This window comes from Rhinoraja longicauda, chromosome 9 (genome assembly GCF_053455715.1).
Source record: "Rhinoraja longicauda isolate Sanriku21f chromosome 9, sRhiLon1.1, whole genome shotgun sequence".
In the NCBI taxonomy this organism is placed as follows: Eukaryota; Metazoa; Chordata; class Chondrichthyes; order Rajiformes; family Arhynchobatidae; genus Rhinoraja; species Rhinoraja longicauda.
The window spans coordinates 396,656-415,882 of record NC_135961.1 but is presented as its reverse complement, the minus strand read 5'-3'; the positions used below and the strand labels follow the sequence as shown (position 1 = coordinate 415,882).

General features: G+C 42.1%; 1 protein-coding gene across 6 annotated transcripts in view; it reads right to left on the bottom strand.

Moving 5' to 3' along the window:
- The window catches only part of birc6 (baculoviral IAP repeat containing 6), a 356,853-nt gene that overhangs the window by 231,713 nt on the left and 105,913 nt on the right, over positions 1–19,227 (bottom strand). For all 6 annotated transcript variants that reach the window (XM_078404650.1, XM_078404651.1, XM_078404652.1 and 3 more), the window contains exons 14-16: positions 12,123–12,251; positions 1,923–2,054; positions 64–248 (exon numbers count right to left, since the gene is read on the bottom strand). In XM_078404650.1, coding sequence (XP_078260776.1) covers positions 64–248; positions 1,923–2,054; positions 12,123–12,251 — 446 coding nt within the window. The remainder of the gene's footprint in view (positions 1–63; positions 249–1,922; positions 2,055–12,122; positions 12,252–19,227) is intronic.

Sequence of the window (19,227 nt, the reverse complement as noted above, 5' to 3'; positions counted from 1 at the left end):
TCTACTGAAGCCTGCAAATTCATATGTAATACAAATCCATTATCAATGAGACCATTATTCTACCTTTCCTGCTGTCACTTTGGCAAGCAACGAAGCAAGAGTGTGACTCTTGCTGTTCTGTGGCTTTGACACTTGCATTCTCATAACTGGCCTTACTCCACTGCCGTTAGACTTCTCTTCATTTGCCTTCTCAGTAGCTGACCTGATGTGAACTAAAAATGACCGATATTTGCCACCAGCCATGCCTGCTAAAAACCAAAAATAAATAATGTTAGGTTTAAACATGGAAAGTAGCAACTTCATAATCATTGGGTGTACATTCAGTTTTAGAAAACAATTTTGCACCGAGGCGCAGGGGTAGAGTTGCTGCCTTGCAGTGCCAGAGTGCGATCCAGACTATGGGCGCTGTCTTTACAGAGATTGTACGTTCTCTCCGTGACCACGTCCCCAGGTGCTCCGGTTTCCTCCCACATTCCAAAGACATACACGTTTGTAAGTTAATAGGCTTTGGTAAAGATTGCCCCTAGTGTGTAGGGTAGTGCTAGTGTAAGGGGATTGCTGATCGGTGCGGACTCGGTGGAATGAAAGGCCTGTTTCCACGCTGCATCTCTAAACTAATTTAATTTCACTGGTGACTAAAATGTGATACTGATGTTATAAAGAATAATGTTAGAGTGATAGAGCCATATAGCACAGAAACAAGCCCATTTGTGCAGATCTATAGCCATCTATGCCTTGTCTTGATGCTTCCTAAACATCTTGAGTGTATCTGCCTCCATCACCTTTCCAGGCAGCGCAATTCCAATTTCAACCAATCTATGGTGAAGAAATTGCCTCCCCAGATCCCCTCTAAACCACCTTAAACCTATACCCTCTTGCTTTAGACATTGCCCACCATGAAAAGGCACTCTTACTCTATATCCAGTCTACCCCTCATAATTTTATGCATCAGGTCACTCCTCAGCCTCCTCTGGTCAACGGGAAACCTAATCTATCCACCCTCTCCTTATAACCGTACCGCTCCAATCCTGGCACCATCCCCGCTCCATCCTGGTAGACCTCCTCTGCACCCTCTCCAGCACATTACAATCTTCCTGCCATGTGATGAGCAGAACTGCACACAATAGCAGTGTGGTCAAATTAGTATCCTGCAGATTCTGAGTTACAATCTTTTGTTTAGGAAGGTGGAACATTTTTTTTTAAAAACAAGGTCTTCCCAAAGATTGACCAGATTTTCTTATTCTCTTCGGTCAATAGCAAGCACAACATTTTAAAGGGAAAATTAGTGGAAGAATGGGATTGTTCTGTTAGCTGGTGTGTACTTGAACTAAAAGGGTCGTCTTTGACATAAGAAAATACGAAAGGTGAAACATTGCTTAAAGCTTTGCATGTGGAATCTCTCACATTCAACCAAATACCAGGATCAACATATAGAACCGCTTTCCAAATTGTTGCCATTATGCCAAATGTCAAAAAGCAGACATTACGATGCCAGGGAGACAGTACTCAAATCAAAATACAAATGAATTCAAATATTGTATTGTATTAAATAATGTCATGTTGCAAACAGAGTCCATAAGACAGCCCTCTTATTCTAAAGACAGACACAAAAAGCTGGAGTAACTCAGCGAGTCAGACGGTATCTCTGGAGAAAAGGAATAGGTAACGTTTCAGGTCGAGATAATTTCTTCAGGCACAATAACCACACGTCTCGACCCAAAACTTCACCTATTTCTTTTCTCCAGAGATGCTGTCTGACATGCTGAGTTACTTCAACTTTTTGTGTCTATGTTCGGTTTAAACCAGCACCTGCAGTTCCTTCCTACACCATCTTATTCTATTCATATCTGCACTCAGATATTGCCAATTAAAAAGGAAAATGTTTTATCTGTGCAATCATAGCTAATCTAATTTAATCTTACCTTTGATAAGTTTAGGGCTAGTTAGTGTTAACATTCCAGCGTGCCCTGAAAGATCCAGGCCACTGGCCAACCATACAGGTCCACATAATATATCTTCCTTGTGTTCCTCCAGAAAATGACACAGCCTAGGACCTTTTCAGGATTGAAATGGAAGGCTCAGTTGCATATATTTGCACTGTAATACATTTAAAACAATTTTCATACAAAAAGTAGTTTACAACTAAAAACTGTAATAAAATTTCCACCAATTTAAGCTACACTTTCTGAAGTAGTAGTGACTAACATCCATCTAGCCTGTGGAGCGGGATATCCTCAATCACCTATTGTGTTGGTGAATAACACCACTACCATAGTGCGCCGCATTGAACTAACAAACTACTAACACCAAGCTCCTCATCTAGGGAATCAAAATTTATTAGGCCTTTGAGTAGGGTTGCCAACTATTTCACTCCCAAATAAGGGACAAGGTGACGTCACCGCCCCGTGCACCACGTGACCTCACCCAGCCAGTGGCCATGTGCTCCCTCTCCACCAATGGTGGCCTCCCCGGCCGGGAGGCAGGTTGCTATGCAACCGCCGTTAAGCAATCACACTCGGCCCCATTCCCCGAACACACTTCGTCATCCTAAACCGTCCCAGCCTACAGCGGCCCGCGGGCTGAATACAGGACAAGGGAAAAAACAATTTAGCCCAGAATATGGGATGTTCTGGCTAATACGGGACAGTTGGCAACCCTACCTTTGAGACAGGATGCTATAACTTTGTGCAAAGATTTTGCACACTGTAAATCAATTTAGTTCCTTGCCTGAAACTATTAAGTAGTAAAATAAAGAATTTCACAATATATTTTGTCAAGCACCAAGGAAAGTATTCAAGTATTTAAATGTATGTGCAAAGGCCATGGCTGGAGCATCGCTCTTGATCATTCTACTTTGCATGTCAGCTCCACAGTGAAGCTTCCGGCATTACTGTAGGCAAAAAAGTGTCACTTGGCTAACTAACGGTGCCAACTGCAAGCATGCAAGCCAAATTACTATTAGTCAAACAATATTTCATCGACTGGACATGGAAAGAAAGTGTGAATAGGTTGATTTGGTTTTGGGAGAACCATGATTCTTTGATTATGATTCTTGCATTTCAAGAACACAAAGTTATAGAGTCATAGTCTTACAGCGTGGAAACACGCCCTTCTGGGCCAACAGGTCCCATTTACACTAGTTCCACCTGCTTTTGGCCCACTTCCCTCCAAACCTGTCTTATCCATGCAGCTGTCTGATTGTTTCTTAAATGTTCCAATAGTCCCTGCCTCAACTACCTCGTCTACACCCACCACCCTTTGTGTTAAAAGTTATTCAAGTCTTCTTGAACATTCCATGACCTAACAAAAAGACTGTCAGACTCGTACAGCTATGAAATAGACCTTCAGCCCAACTTGGCCATGCCGACAAAGATGTCAATCCAAATTTTCCTAGGTTAAAAACCAGATTCCTGTGAACATTTCGTATCCATGCATCTATCCAAATGCTTTTTAAATGTTGTTATCGTACCTGCCTCAACCACTTTCTCCAGCAGCTCATTCCATATACGTAACCAAGGTCCATGAAAAGATGTTGCCCTCTCTGGTTTCTATTATATGATTCTCTCATCTTTAAACAATGCCCTCTAGATCAGTTTGAAGAAGGGTTGCGAACTGAAACGATGCCTATCCATGTTCTCCTAAGATGCTGCCTGACTCGTTGAGCAACTCCAGCACCCTGCAACTTCTAGTTCTTGTTCTTCAAGAACCTCTAGTTCTCGATACCGAACCTGAGAAAAATATGTGCATTCACACTACCCTGATCCTTGTGATTTTAAAGAAGTCTACAATATATAAAATCATGAGAGGAATAGATTGGGTAGACACACAGTCTCTCTTACCCAGAGTAGGTGGATCGAGGACCAGATGACATAAGTTTAAGGTGAAGGGACAAAAATGTAATAGGAATCTGTGGGGTAACGTTTTCACTCAAAGGGTGGTGTGTGTATGGAACAAGCTGCCAGAGGAGGCAGTTGAGACAGGGACTTCCCCAACATTTAAGAAACAGTTAGACAGATACATGGATTGGACAGATTTGGAAGGATATGGACCAAACACGGACAGGTGGGACCAGTGTAGCTGGGGCATGTTGGCCAGGGTGGGCAAGTTGGGCCGAAGGGCCTCCTTCCACATTGTATCTATGACACATACGACTCTAAGATCACCCAGAAGGTATCACAAAATGCTGGAGTAACTCAGCGGGTCAGGCAGCATCTCTGGAGAGAAGGAATGGGTGACGTTTCGGGTCGAGACCCTTCTTCAGACTGATGACTAAGATCACCCAAGTCTGTTATACTTCAAGGACTAGCCTGCCTAGCCTGTCCAACTTCTCCTAACAATTCAGACCCATCTGCTCCAAGTGCAGTCTCCCCACTATCTTGCACAGATGCAACAGAGTGCCCGAACATGTGTACTCAATTCTCTGACCGATGGAGGCTAGCTAGTATGCCAAACGCTGCCATCTCTACCCTGTCTGTGATGTGACTTCCAGGGAATATGTGGAATTCCAGGTAATTCCCTGTTACGCCTCGCTGATCACAATCTCGCTGCCATTTTTGGTAATAATCTTCACTTTCTTCAATTCCTCCAATTTTAGTGACGCATGCAAACTTACTGATTCTGTCTTGTACATTTTCATCCATAGTTTAAATAACTGAACAATGGATCCAGCATCAATCCCTGAAGCACAATACTAGTCACAGACTGAAAAGTAACCTTCCACCAACACTCATCAATCCGATTAGATATTCAATTAGCAACTTTTCCCAGAATCCCATGTGCTCTAACCCCGTCAGATTAGCCTACCATGTGGAACATTGCCTTGCTAAAATCCACTGCCCTGCCCTCATCAATCCTCAGCTACCTCTGACCGAACTTGGGAGAGAATTTCCATGCACAAAGCCATGCTGACCATCCCTAATCAGTCTACGGCTGATGCTGATAGAACCGATTCCACAGTTGCTGATAGAATCGATTCCACAGAATCCCCTCCAGTAAACTACCCACCACTTATATCAGGCTCACCAGCCTGCTGGTCCCTGGCTTCTCATTGCTGCCCCTCTTAAATAATGGTACAATATTAGCTACCTTCTGCCATCTAGAACTTCATCTGTGGCAAAAGATGAGGCAAATCTTTCTGCTAGGATCTCCATAACTTCTTCCAAAGCATCCCAGAAAGCCCACACATGCATTTGGTCAGGCTCCAGGGATTTATCCATCTTACTGTGCTTTAAGGCCACCAATATCTATTTGATATTTCATTCATGATCCAAGACATTTGTCTCAATGTCTTGGCTTCCACAATTTTTTTCCACAGTAGACACCAATGAAAAGATATTCATTAAAAACTCAGCCACCTCCTGTGGCCATGCTAATCTTTCTTTCTCTCGCCACCCTTTTACTCTGTAGTCTGTGAGGTTTCTTTCTGTTCTTACACTATTTTCACAATTAAAATGAAGCTGAATAGAAAAAGAAACTTGACCAAGCAGTATTGGCTGTATGCTTAGAAAATGTTGGTGTATTTCAACACATCCTCAAAGTTTGGTTTAAACAAGGTTTGAATACCATCCACCATTTACTCATAACATTGTTATTAATTAAGATTTATTAATTTATTAATAGTATTCAAATTCCTCAGATAAGGTGTCTCATAGTGATACAGCATGTCCCTGCTACACTCGTCCCACCAGCCCGCGTTTAGTTCATATCCGTACAAACCTGTCCTATCCATGTACCTGTCTAACTGTTTCTTAAACGTTAGGATAGTCCCTGCCACAACTACCTCCTCTGGCAGCTTGTTCCATACACCCACCACCCTTTGTGGGGAAAAAGTTACCCTATTTCCTATTAAATCTTTCCCCTTCACCTTGAACCTATGTCCTCTGGTCCTCGATCCACCTACTCTGGGCAAGAGACTCAGTGCATCTACCCGGTCTATTCCTCTCATGATTTTATACACCTCAATAAGATTACCTCTCAATAAGATCACCTCAATGAGTAGAATCCTAGCCTACTCAACCTCTCCCTATAACTCAGGCCTTCTTAGTCCTGGCAATATCCCCGTAAATCTTCTCTATACTCTTTCCAGCTTGACAACATCTTTCTTATAACATGGTGCCCAGAACTGAACACAATACGCTAAATGCGCGCTCACCAATGTCTTATACAACTGCAACATGACCTCCCAACTTCTACACTCTGATGAAGGCCAATGTGCCAAAAGCCTTTTTGACCACCCTATCTACCTGCGACTCCATCTTCAAAGAACCGTGCCCTACACTTTTAGATCCCTCTGCTCTACAACACTCCCCAGAGTCCTACCATTCATTGTGTAGGTCCTGCCCATATTAGACTTCCCAAAATGCAACACCTCACATTTCTCTGTTTTAAATTCCATCAACCATTCCTCAGCCCACCTGGCCAATCAATCAAGATTCTGCTGCAATTTTTCACAACCATCTTCACTATCTGCAAAACCACCCACTTTTGTATCATCAGGAAACCTGCTAATTTTCCATGTGTGTTCTCATCCAAATCATTGATGTAGATGACAAACGGTAATGGTCCCAGCACCGAACCCTGAGGTACACCACTAGTCACAGGCCTCCAGTCCGAGAAGCAGCCTTCCACCATCACCCTCTGCTTCCTTCCATGGAGCCAATTTTCTGTCCATTCAGCTATCTCTCTGGATCCCATGCAATCTAACCTTCCAGAGCAGTCTACCATGCTGAAACATCGAATGCTTTGCTGAAGTCCACATAGACAACATCTACAGCTCTGCCCTCATCGACCCTTTTGGTCAATTTTTCAAAAAACTCAATCTCCCACGTACAAAACCATGCTGACTATCCCTTATCAGCCCTTGTCTATCTAAATGCCTGTATATCCTATCCCTCAGAATACTCTCTGGTAATTTTCCAACTACAGATGTTAAGTTCATTAACCAAGAGTTCCCAGCATTTTCACTAGAGCCCTTCTTGAATAGAGGCACAACATTTGCACCCTCCAGTCTTAGCACCTCTCCTATATTTAAAGACGACTCATATATTTCAACCAAGGCTCCCGCAATTTCCTCCCTAGTTTCCCCACAATGACCTCGGATATATCTGATCAGGCCCTGGTGATTTGTCTACCGTCATACACGATAGTATCTTCAGCCCCTCTTTGATCGTAACACTGACTACTCTCAATACACTTCCATTGACGGCCCCAAGATCCTTCGTCCTCTTGTCTTCCTCTTTGGTAAATACAGAGGAGAAATACTCATTGATGTCCTTGCCCATCTCCTGTGGCTCCAAACAGAGTTGACACTTTGATTCCTGTAGGGCCCCACTCTCTCTCTAGTTACCCTTTTCCCCCTTATGTATTTAAAAAATCTCTTGAGATTGTCATACGGTCATGTGATAGGAGCAGAATTAGGCAATTCAGCCTATCGAATCCATTCTGCCATTCAATCATGTCTGATCTATCTCTCCCTCCTAACCCCATTCTCCTACCTTCTCCCCATAACCCCTGCCACCTGTACTGATCAAGGATCTATCTATCTCTGCCTTAAAAATATCCACTGACTTGCCACCTTCTGTGGCAAAGAATTTCACAGATTCACCCTGTGAGTAAAGAAATCCCTCCCCATCTCCTTCCTAAATAAACATCCTTTAATTCTGAGGCTGTGACCTCTAGTCCTAGACTCTACCACTCATGGAAACATGCTCTCCACATCCACTCTATCAAAGCCTTTCACTATTCAGTACATTTCAATGAGAGCTCCTCTCTTTCTTCTAAACTGCAGCGAGTACAGACCCAGTGCCAACAAACGCTCATCATACATTAACCCAATAATTCCAGGGATCATTCTTGTAAACCTCCCATTGTCCCTCTCCAGAGCCAACACATCCTTTCTCAGATATGGTGCCCAAGATTGCTCACAATACTCCAAAAGCAGCCTGACCAGTGCCTTATAGAGCCTCAGCATTACAGCATCCCTGTTTATGTATTCTCGCCTCTTGCAATAAATGCCAGCATTGAGTTTGCATTCTTTACGACCGATTCGACTTGCAGATTAACATTTTGGGAATCCTGCACCAACACTCTCAGGTCCCTTTGCACCTCAGGATTCTGGATTCTCTCCCCATTTAAAAAATAGTCTACACCTTTATTCCTACTACCACAATGCATGACTCCACACTTTGCTACACTATATTTCAACTGCCACTTCTCTGCCCACTCTCCCAATCTGTCCAAGTTCTTCTGCAGAGTCCCTGGTTTCTTTACACTATCTGCCCTCCACCTATTTTCGTATCATCTGCAAACTTGGCTACAAAGCCTTCAATCCCCTCATCCAAATCATTAATATACAACATGAAGAGTAGCGGCCCCAGCACCGAGCCCTGCGGAACTCCACTAGTCACTGCCAACCAGAAAAGGCCCCATTTATTGCCACTCTTTGCCTTCTGCTCTTCAGCCAACCTGCTATCCATGCTAGTATCTGCCCTTTGATATACTGGGCTCTCATCTTCCTAAGCAGCCTCACGTGTGGCACTTTATCAAAGGCTTTTTGAAAATCTAGGTAAACAACATCTACTGACTCTCCTTTGTCTGTCCTGCTATTTACTTCTTCAAAGAATTCCAGCAGATTCATCAGACAAGATCTCCCCATCACAAATCCATGCTGACTTTGGCCTATTTTATCGTGAGCTTCTAAGTACTCGGTTACCTCATCCTTTATAATGGACTCTAAAATCTTACCAACCACCAAAGGCAGACTAACCGGCCTATCGTTCCCACTATTCTGCTTTGCTCCCATCTTGTACAGTGGGGTAATATTGGCAATTTTCCAATCGTCAGGAACCACTCCTGTATCTAGTGATTCTGGAAATATCATTGTCAATGCCTCCACAATCTCTAAAGCCACCTCTTTCAGAACCCTAGGGTGCAGTCCATCCGGCCCAGGTGACTTATCCACAGTGATATCCACCTGGGTCGGATGCACTGCACCCTAGGGTTCTGAAAGAGGTGGCTTTAGAGATTGTGGAGGCATTGACAGTGATATTTCCAGAATCACTAGAGACAGGAGTGGTTCCAGACGATTGGAAAATTGCCAATATTACCCCACTGTACAAGATGGGAGCAAAGCAGAATAGTGGGAACGATAGGCCAGTTAGTCTGACTTTAGCAAACTAAAGTCCATTAGCAAATTTGCAGATGATACAAAGCTGGGTGGTAGTGTGAACTGTGAGGAAGATGCTGTGAGGTTGCAGGGTGACTTGGACAGGTTGTGTGAGTGGGCGGATGCATGGCAGATGCAGTTTAATGTGGATAAGTGTGAGGTTATCCACTTTGGTGGTAAGAATAGGAAGGCAGAGTATTATCTGAATGGTGTCAAGTTAGGAACAGGGGACGTACAACGAGATCTGGGTCACTGAAAGGAAGCATGCAGGTACAGCAGGCAGTGAAGAAGGCCAATGGAATGTTGGCCTTCATAACAAGAGGAGTTGAGTATAGGAGCAAAGAGGTCCTTCTGCAGTTGTACAGGGCCCTGGTGAGACCGCACCTGGAGTACAGTGTGCAGTTTTGGTCTCCAAATTTGAGGAAGGATATTCTTGCTATTGAGGGCGTGCAGCGTAGGTTTACTAGGTTAATTCCCGGAATGGCGGGACTATCATATGTTGAAAGACTGTAGCGACTAGGCTTGTATACACCGGCATTTAGAAGGATGAGAGGAGATCTTATCGAAACGTATAAGATTATTAAGGGGTTGGACACGTTAGAGGCAGGAAACATGTTCCCAAAGTTGGGGGAGTCCAGAACAAGGGGCCACAGTTTAAGAATAAGGGGTAGGCCATTTAGAACTGAGATGAGAAAAAACATTTTCAGTCAGAGAGTTGTGAATCTGTGGAATTCTCTGCCTCAGAATGCAGTGGAGGCCAATTCTCTGAATGCATTCAAGAGAGAGCTAGATAGAGCTCTTAAGGATAGCGGAGTCAGGGGGTATGGGGAGAAGGCAGGAACGGGGTACTGATTGAGAATGATCAGCCATGATCACATTGAATGGCGGTGCTGGCTCAAGGGCCGAATGGCCTCCTCCTGCACCTATTGTCTATTGTCCACCTTCAGCCCTTTCAGCTTCCCAAGCACCAGTAATAGCCACTCCACTAACCCACCCCCTGACTCTCTTGAATTTCAGGCACGTTGCTGATGTCTTCCACTGTGAAGACCGATGCAAAAAGGTTATTCAACTCCTCTGGCATTTCTTTATTGCCCATTATCACTTCCCCTGCATCATCTTCCAGCGGTCCAACATCAAATTTGCCTCTTTCTCACTCTTTATATAGCTGAAGAAATTCTTGCTATCCTCTTTATATTATTGGCTAGCTTACCTTTGTATTTCATCTTTTCTCCCCGTATTGCCTTTCTAGTTACCTTGTGTTGTTCTTTAAAAGCTTCCCAATCCTCTGGCTTCCCACTAATCTTTGCAATGTTATACGCCTTCTCTTTTAGTTTTATACTGTCCTTGACTTCCCTTGTCAGCCAGTCACCTCATTCTCCCCCTAGAATCTTTCTTCCTCTTTGGACTGAAAAGATCCTGCATCTTCCGGATTATTCCCAGAAATTCCTGCCATTGTTGTTCCACCGTCACTCTTGCTAGGGTCTCTTTCCAGTTAACTGGCCAGTTCCCTCATCATGCCTCTTTAGTCCCCTTTGCTCGGCTGCAATACTGACACATCCGATATCACATTCTCCCTCTCAAATTGCAGGTTAAATCTTGTCAGATTATTGTCGCTACCTCCTAGTGGTTCCTTTGCCTCGAGTTCCCTTATCAAATCCATTCATTACACATCACTAAATCCAGAATTGCCTTCTCCCTGGTAGGCTCCACTACAAGCTGCTCTAAGAATCCATCGCGAAGGCACACTACAAATTCCCTTTCTTGGGGTCCAGTGCTAACCTGATTTTTCCAGTCTACCTGCATATTGAAATCTCCCATGATCACCGTAGCATTGCCTTGCTTACATGCCAATTGTCTCTCATGATGTAACTTGTACCCTATATCCTGGCTACTGTTTGGGGGCCTGTAAATAACTCCCATTAGGGTCTTTTTACTCTTATAATTTCTCAGCTATACCCACAATGATCCTATGTCACGCCTTGCTTAGTACTAAATTTCATTCCTTACCAACCGAGCTACCCCACCCCTTCTGCCCACCTGTCTGTCCCTCTGATAGGACGTAAAACCCTGAATATTCAGCTCCCAGCTCCAATCCTCTTGCAGCCACGACTCTGTAATTCGCACAACATCATACCTACCAATTTCTAACTGTGCTCCATCCATTTTATTTCTTATACTATTCAAATACAAATTTCCTTAATGCTACCTGCCAGAGCTGTCTCCTGGCCCCTTTTTGCCCTTCTGATTTTCTTTTTTAGTTTACTCCTTAGTTCTCGAAACTCCACCAAGGATGCACTTAATCCCAGCTGTCTATACGTCCAATGTTCTTATTCTTGAACAATGCCTCAATTTCTCCTGTCAGCCAAGTTTCCTTATATTTGCCTGCCTAGCCCTTCACTCTAACAGGGACGTGCATATACTGAGCTTATGTCAGCACACTTTTTAAAACGTCCCACTTGGCTGATGTTTCTTTCCCCTCAAATAATCTGCTCCAATCAACTTGAGCGAGACCTTGCCTCATACTCTCAAAGTTGGCCTTGCCACAATTGAGCATTTTAACATGTCCCTATCCATAACTATATTAAACCTAAACAAATTGTTGTCACTGGTCCCAAAAGGCTCCTCCACGAGCACTTCATCCACTTGCCCTTCCCAATTTCCCCAAGACTAGATCAAGTGTTGCCCTCTCATGTGTGGGGCCCTCTACATACTGCTAAAGAAAACTCTCCTGAACACTTCTGAGAAATTGCACCCCACCTAAACCTTCACACTATGATTTTCCCAGTCAATATTGGGAAAGTTAAAATCCCCGACGACAACAAACTTACTTGACCTGCACCAGTCTGCAATCTCCTGGCATATTTGTCTAATTTTACCTTTTTGCGACTCTAACCAATTACAGCTACAAATTAAAAAAATATAGCTGTACATTTTTCTAAGAAAAACATTTTAAGCTAACCTTGAGACTCATCTACATCCATGGTGCACTGCAAGTCTTCATTTAAATCAAAAGATCTTCCATTCCTCTCCACCTCCACATGAGCCATTGACGACAAAGGAAATGATATCTGCTTGTCAACCGCTGACTCTGTAATAAAGAAGAAATTAATGGTTATTAACTGCAAACAGTGGTCAAGTTACTCCAAATGCTTGATCAAGTCACCATCATTCCACCAAGAAAACATTTATTCATTTTTCAATTTGAGACGCTTGTTCAATATAATATATTCAAATAGAATATTAAACAAAGATTTAGCAATCATTTCGCTAGATGCTGAAAAAGCATTTGATCAAGTAGAATGGCCCTATCTTTTCTCAGTGATGGAAAAATTTCAATTAGGTGAAAATTTTTGTTCATGGGTGAAACTTTTATATACATCCCCAACAGCTAGAATATTAACTAATCAAATGCTGTCATCCAAATTTCATTTATTTAGGGGTTGTAGACAAGGATGCCCACTATCTCCGCTTCTATTTGCCCTCATTATAGAACCACTTGCTGAGAGTATTAGATCAAATCCAGACATTCACAGTTATAACACTAAACATACAACCAATAAAATTTCTTTATATGCGGATGATGTATTAATATACATTACAAATCCTGAAATTAGCATTCCGAATTTATTAAATCTCATAACTCAATTTGGTTCATTTTCAGGTTATAGAATTAACTGGTACAAAAGTGAAATTATGCCAATAATGGAGCAAAATCCGGCCATACTTCAACAATTTCCTTTTAAAATTGCCTATGAAAAGTTTAAATATCTTGGAATTTACGTGACTAGGAAATATACTTCTTTATTTAAATTAAATTTTCCTCCTTTACTTACTAAATTACACAGAAATATCCAATTTTGGAAAACACTCCCTATATCATTAGTTGGTCGTAGTAATGCTATAAAGATGATCTTTCTTCCACAGCTACTATACTTATTTCAAGCAATTCCAATCTATCTTCCAAAAAAGTTTTTTTTTTAAATCGATTCAATTATTACTAATTTTATTTGGGACTACAAGACTCATAGAATAAATAAAAGACATCTATGTAAGTCTAAAACTAATGGAGGAATTGCCTTACCTAACTTCTTATTTTATTATTGGGCGGTTAATATTAAAAATATAACCTGCTGGTTGGATGACACTGATCAACAACCGGATTGGTTAAAGATGGAGAAAGAGGATTGTTTACCATTTGATATTGGTGCGATCCTCTTAGCTCCAATAAATTTAAATAAAAAAACATATCCGATTATACATAGTGTTATCCGTACCTGGAAACAATTAAAACTTACTTTAAAACTGAGTAAATTATCTGCTTTCCTCCCTATTGCGAATAACCCTTCTTTTAAACCGTCTGTCTTAGATAGAGGATTTGCTCAATGGATAAGTTATGGAATTAAAATGGTGGGAACTTTTTTTTCCTTTCAGGATTTACAGCAGAAGTACGGATTACATGTTAATAATTATTTTAGATATTTACAACTTAGAGATTATGTAAAATTACACATGCAAGAATATAAATTTAGAGGTCCAGAAATTCTTGATGTATGCCTGAATCGACATTATAATTCAAATAAATTAATATCCTTTATTTATAATACTCTCCTAGATACTGACATTCCGTCATCAGAATCATATAGACGAGCATGGGAGGACGAATTGAACCAACTCATAATGCAAGATATATGGGATGAAAGTTTACAACATATACACCAATGTTCATTAAATACTAGACATTCCTTAATACAATTTAAAATAATACATAGACTACATTATTCGAAGACGAAATTAAATAGGATTTTTCCTAGTATCTCTCCTATTTGTGATAAATGTCAATTTCAAGAAGCTAATTTAACTCATATTTTCGTAACTTGCATAAAAATGCAAAATTTCTGGTTGGATATTTTAAAAATAGTTTCTAAAGTTATCGACAAGCAATTGGATGTGGATCCAAAATTAATAATATTAGGATTATCAGAACATATTACAAACTTTACAACAAGTCAGGTACATTTTCTTGATTACAGTTTAATAACTGCGAAAAAATTAATACTTACATTTTGGAAAAAACCAATAACCCCCACAATTAAAATGTGGATTACGGAAATGACAGAGACCTTGCATTTGGAAAAAATAAGATTTGCCTTAACTGACAAACCTGATTTATTTTTAAAAATATGGTCTCCATTTATTGAATTTTTAGAAAAGTAAATGGGTTTGTCACAGGACTAAAATAAAAATTTAAAATTAAAAGTTGAAACTTGAGTTTAGGGTTGGATGTACAACTGTGGTTATTGTCTCCCGGATCTACCCCCTTTAATTTTTATAGTTATAACTCTTCTTTTTTTTTTTTTCATTCTTCTTTATTTTTATTTTCTCTCTTTAAAAATTTAAAAATTGAAGCTATGTAAGAACTTTGTAACAAATTTGTCTTTTATTTCTATCTGTACATATGCTTTTCAAAAAACTTTTTTTAAAAAAAATAAAAAAATAAAAATAAATAGAAGTGAAAAAGAGAGAGGTACGCTGGTGCTACTCGTGAGAATTTAAGATAGAGAATCAGGGGGATGGGAACCAATTAGGTCAGAAATTGAAAGGAGTGAAGGGAAGGTAGAGGTCAGGACCAGTAAGTCACAAAGGAACCACAGGTAAGGAGAGGTGAAGGAATATGGTGACACTGATGGGCTGAAATGTGTTTATTTCAATGCAAGGAATATTATGGGAAAAATAGTTGGACAAGAGCCTAGAGTAGTGTTTGGGACTATAATGCTGTGGGCAGTGTGGAAACGTGGTTGCAAGATGAGCACGACTGGTAGCTCAATGTTCCAGGGTTTCTATGTTTCAGACAAGATCAAGAGGGAGGCAAAAGTAGTGGAGGAGTTGCATTACTAATCAAGGAAACTGTCAGGGCGACACTTGGCAAAGACTGGTGGGTTTGTCCACAGAGGCGATATGGATAGAGCGATGGAGCTTAGAAATTCAAAAAAGGTGCAAGAACGCAAATGGATTTGTACCATTGGGCCACAATAGAGAGTGGGAGGAACAGATATGTGGACAGATTACCAAAAGATCTCAGAGCAATAGGGTTGACTTTAACTTCCCCAATATTGAGGGGGACATGTGCCAAGGACGTAGACAGTGCCGAACTGGCAAACTTGGTTTTTTTTTTTTTTTCAGTTTAGTTTAGTTTGAGCTACAGCACGGAAACAGATCCTTCGGCCCACCGAGACCAAGCTGACCAGTGATCCCCGCACACCAACATTATCCCACTCGCACTAGGGACAATTTACTATTTTACAAGCCAATTAGCCTACAAACCTGTACATCTTTGGAATGTGAGAGGAAACCAGAGCTCCCGAAGAAAACCCACACAGCGAGATAAATGTGGAGTATACTAATATGCAAGGGCAGTTTGAGATTAAGAAGGAGGAGATGTTGAGGCTCTCCAAGAGCATGAAAGTGGATATAGTCTCAGATACATTCGAGCAGCACAATGGCGAGGCGGTAGTTGCTGCCTCACAGCGCCGGAGACGCAGTTTTGATCCTGACTACAGGTGCTGTCTGCACAGAGTTTGTACGTTCTCCCCGTGACCGCGTGGGTTTTCTCCGGGTGCTCCGATTTCCTCCCATACTCCAAAGACGTGCAGATATGTAGGTTAATTGGCTTCTGGTAATGTAAAATTGTCTCCAGTGTGTAGGATAGTGTTAGTGTATGAGCTATCACTAGTCAGCAAGGACGGGGGGCCAAAGGGCCTGTTAACACGCTGTATCTCTAAAGTCTAAACAAAAGGGATCTATCCCATGCTATTCAATCTCTCTCTCAATAGAGAGAGGCAAGAAAGGAGATTGCGGGAATCTTGACGAAGATCTTTGCATATTCTCTTGCCACATGAGAGATCCCGAAGGACTGGAGAGTAACTAATGTTGTTCCTTAGTTTTAGGGAAGTAATGAGAATCCAGGGAATATAGGCCTGTGAGTCTCACATGAAAGATAGGGAAGTTATTAGAAGGTATTTGGGATAGGATTTACTTTCATTTGGATGAGAATGAGTTTATTAGGGAGTTACCATAGTTTTGTACATGGCAGGTCGTGTCTTACTAATTTGATCGAGGAAATGACAAAAGTGATCAGTGAGGGTAGGATGGTGGATGTGGTCTATGTAGATTTTAGTAAGACGTTGGATAAAGTCCCAAGGGATTTTATAAATACATAAGTGGGGGAAAGGGTAACTAGAGGAAGAGTGGGACCCCTCAGGAATCAAAGTGGTCAACTCTGTGTGGAGCCACAGGAGATGAGTATTTCTCCTCTGTATTTACTGAGGAGAATGACAGGAGGAACTTGGGGAAGTTAATGGAAGTGTATTGAGAGCATTCAGTGTTACAGTTGAAGAAGTACTGAAGGTACTGTCGTGTGTGATGGTAGACAAATCTCCAGGGCCTGATCAGATATATCCGAGGACATTGTGGGAAACTAGAGAGGAAATTGCGGGAGCCCTGGTTGAAATTTCCGAGTCGTCTTTAAATACAGGAGAGATTAGAAGATTAGAAGGTGGCAAATGTTGTACCTCTATTCAAGAAAGGCTGCAGCGGAAATGCAGGGAACTATAGGCCAGTGAGCTTAACATCTGCAGTTGGAAAGTGACTAGAGAGTATTCTGAGGGGTAAAATATACAGGCATTTTGATGGACAAGGGCTGATAAGGCATAGTCAGCATGGTTTTGTTCGTTGGAGTTCGTGCCTCACAAATCTGATTGAGTTTTTTGAAGATGTGACCAAAAAGGTTGATGAGAGCAGAGCTGTAGATGTTGTATAAATGGACTTTAGCAAAGCAATCGACAAGATTCCACTTGGTAGGCTGCTCTGGAAGGCTAGATCGCATGGGATCCAAGTACAGACAGCTGGCTTTGTGGAAGGAAACAGAGGGTGATGGTGGAACGTTACCTCTCAGACTGGAGGCCTGTGACGAGTGGTGTGCCTCAGGATTTGGTGCTGAGCCCGTTACTGTTTGTCAGCTATGGTTGTGAAAAAATGCAGCAGGATCTTGATCGATTGGCCAGGTGGGCTGAGGAATGGTTATTGGAATTTAATGCAGAGAAATGTGAGGTGCTGTATTTTGGGAAGTCTAACATGGGCAGGACCCACACTGTGAATGGTAGGGCTCTGGGGAGTGTTGTAGAGCAAAGAGATCTAGGAGTGCCGGTGCAAGGTTCCTTGAAGGTGGTGCTGCACAGGGTTCTGTGCAGGGACTTCTGCTGTTTGTGATATATATAAATGACTTGGCCACAAATATGGACTGGTGGGTTAGTAAGTTTGCAGATGACACAAGATTCCAGGGGTCGCACACAGTGAGGTGGGCTGTCAATATAAGGATCAGCTACAAAAATGGGTGGGGAAATGGCAGATGGAGTTTAATGCAAGCAAGCTTGAGGTCAGAGAGTCAAAGAGCGTGGAAATAGGCCCATCAATCTAGCCACACAAACCAACATGCCTCACCTACACTTGTCCCACCTGCCAGCATTTGGCCCATATCCCTTGAAATCTATCCTATCCGTGCACTTGTCTAAATGGTTCTTAAATGTTGCAATGGTACCTAGCTCAACTACCTCCTCCGGCAGCTCATTCCATGTACCCACCATCCTTTGTGTAAAAAAGGTTACCCCTCAGGTTCCTATTAAATCTTCCTCCCCTCCATCATAGACCTATGTCCTCTGGTTTTCGACTGCTCTACTCTCGGCAAGAGACTTTAGAAACATAGAAAATAGGTGCTGGAGGAGGCCATTTGGCCCTTCGAGCCAGCACTGCCATTCATTGTGATCATGGCTGATTATCCACAATCAGTAGCCTGCCTTCTCCCCATATCCCTTGATTTTTCTAGCGCTCTATCTAACTCCACAATCAGTAACCCGTGCCTGGCTTCTCCCCATATCCCTTGATTCCACTAGCCCCTAGAGCTCTATCTAACTCTCTTTTAAATTCATCCAGTGAATTGGCCTCCACTGCCCTCTGTGGCAGAGAATTCCACAAATTCACAACTCTCTGGGTGAAAAAGTTTCTTCTCACCTCAGTTTTAAATGGCCTCCCCTTTATTCTTAGATTGTGTCCCCTGGTTCTGGACTCCCCCAACATTGAGAACATTTTTCCTGCATCTAGCTTGTCTAGTCCTTCTAAACTCCAGTGAATACAAGCCTAGTCTTTCCAATCTTTCCTCATTTGACAGTCTCTCCATCCCAGGGATTGACCTCATGAACCTACACTGCACTGCCTCAATAGCATGGACGTCCTTCCTCAAATTAGGAGACCATAACTGCACACAATACTCCAGATGTGGTCTCACCAGGGCCCTATACAATTGCAGAATGACTTCTTTGCTCCTGTACTCAAATCCTCTCGTTATGAAGGCCAACATGCCATTAGCTTTCTTCACTGCCTGCTGTACCTGCACGCTTACTTTCAGTGACTGGTGTACAAGGACACCAAAGTCTCGTTGAACTTCCCCTTTACCTAATCTGACACCATTGAGATAATAATCTGCCTCCTTATTTTTGCCACCAAAGTGGTTAACCACATTTATCCACATTATAATGCATCTGCCAAGCTTCTGCCCACTCACTCAACCTGTTCAAGTCACCCTGCAACCTCCTAACATCCTCTTTGCAGTTCACACTGCCACCCAGCTTTGTGTCATCCGCAAACTTGCTAGTGTTACTTCTAATTCCATCATCCAAATCATTAATATATATGGTAAATAGTCACGGCCCCAGCACCGAGCATTGTGCCACTCCACTCGCCACTGCCTGCCATTCTGAAAAGGACCCGTTTATTCCTACTCTTTGCTTCCTGTCAGACAACCAATTCTCTATCCATGTCAATACTCTACCCCCAATATCTTGTGCACTAATTTTGTTCACCAACCTCCCGTGTGGTACCTTATCAAAGGCTTTCTGAAAGTCTAGATACACTACATCCACTGGCACTCCATCCATTTTACTTGTCACATCCTCAAAAAATTCCAGAAGATTAGTCAAGCAGGATTTCCCCTTCATAAATTCATGCTGACTTGG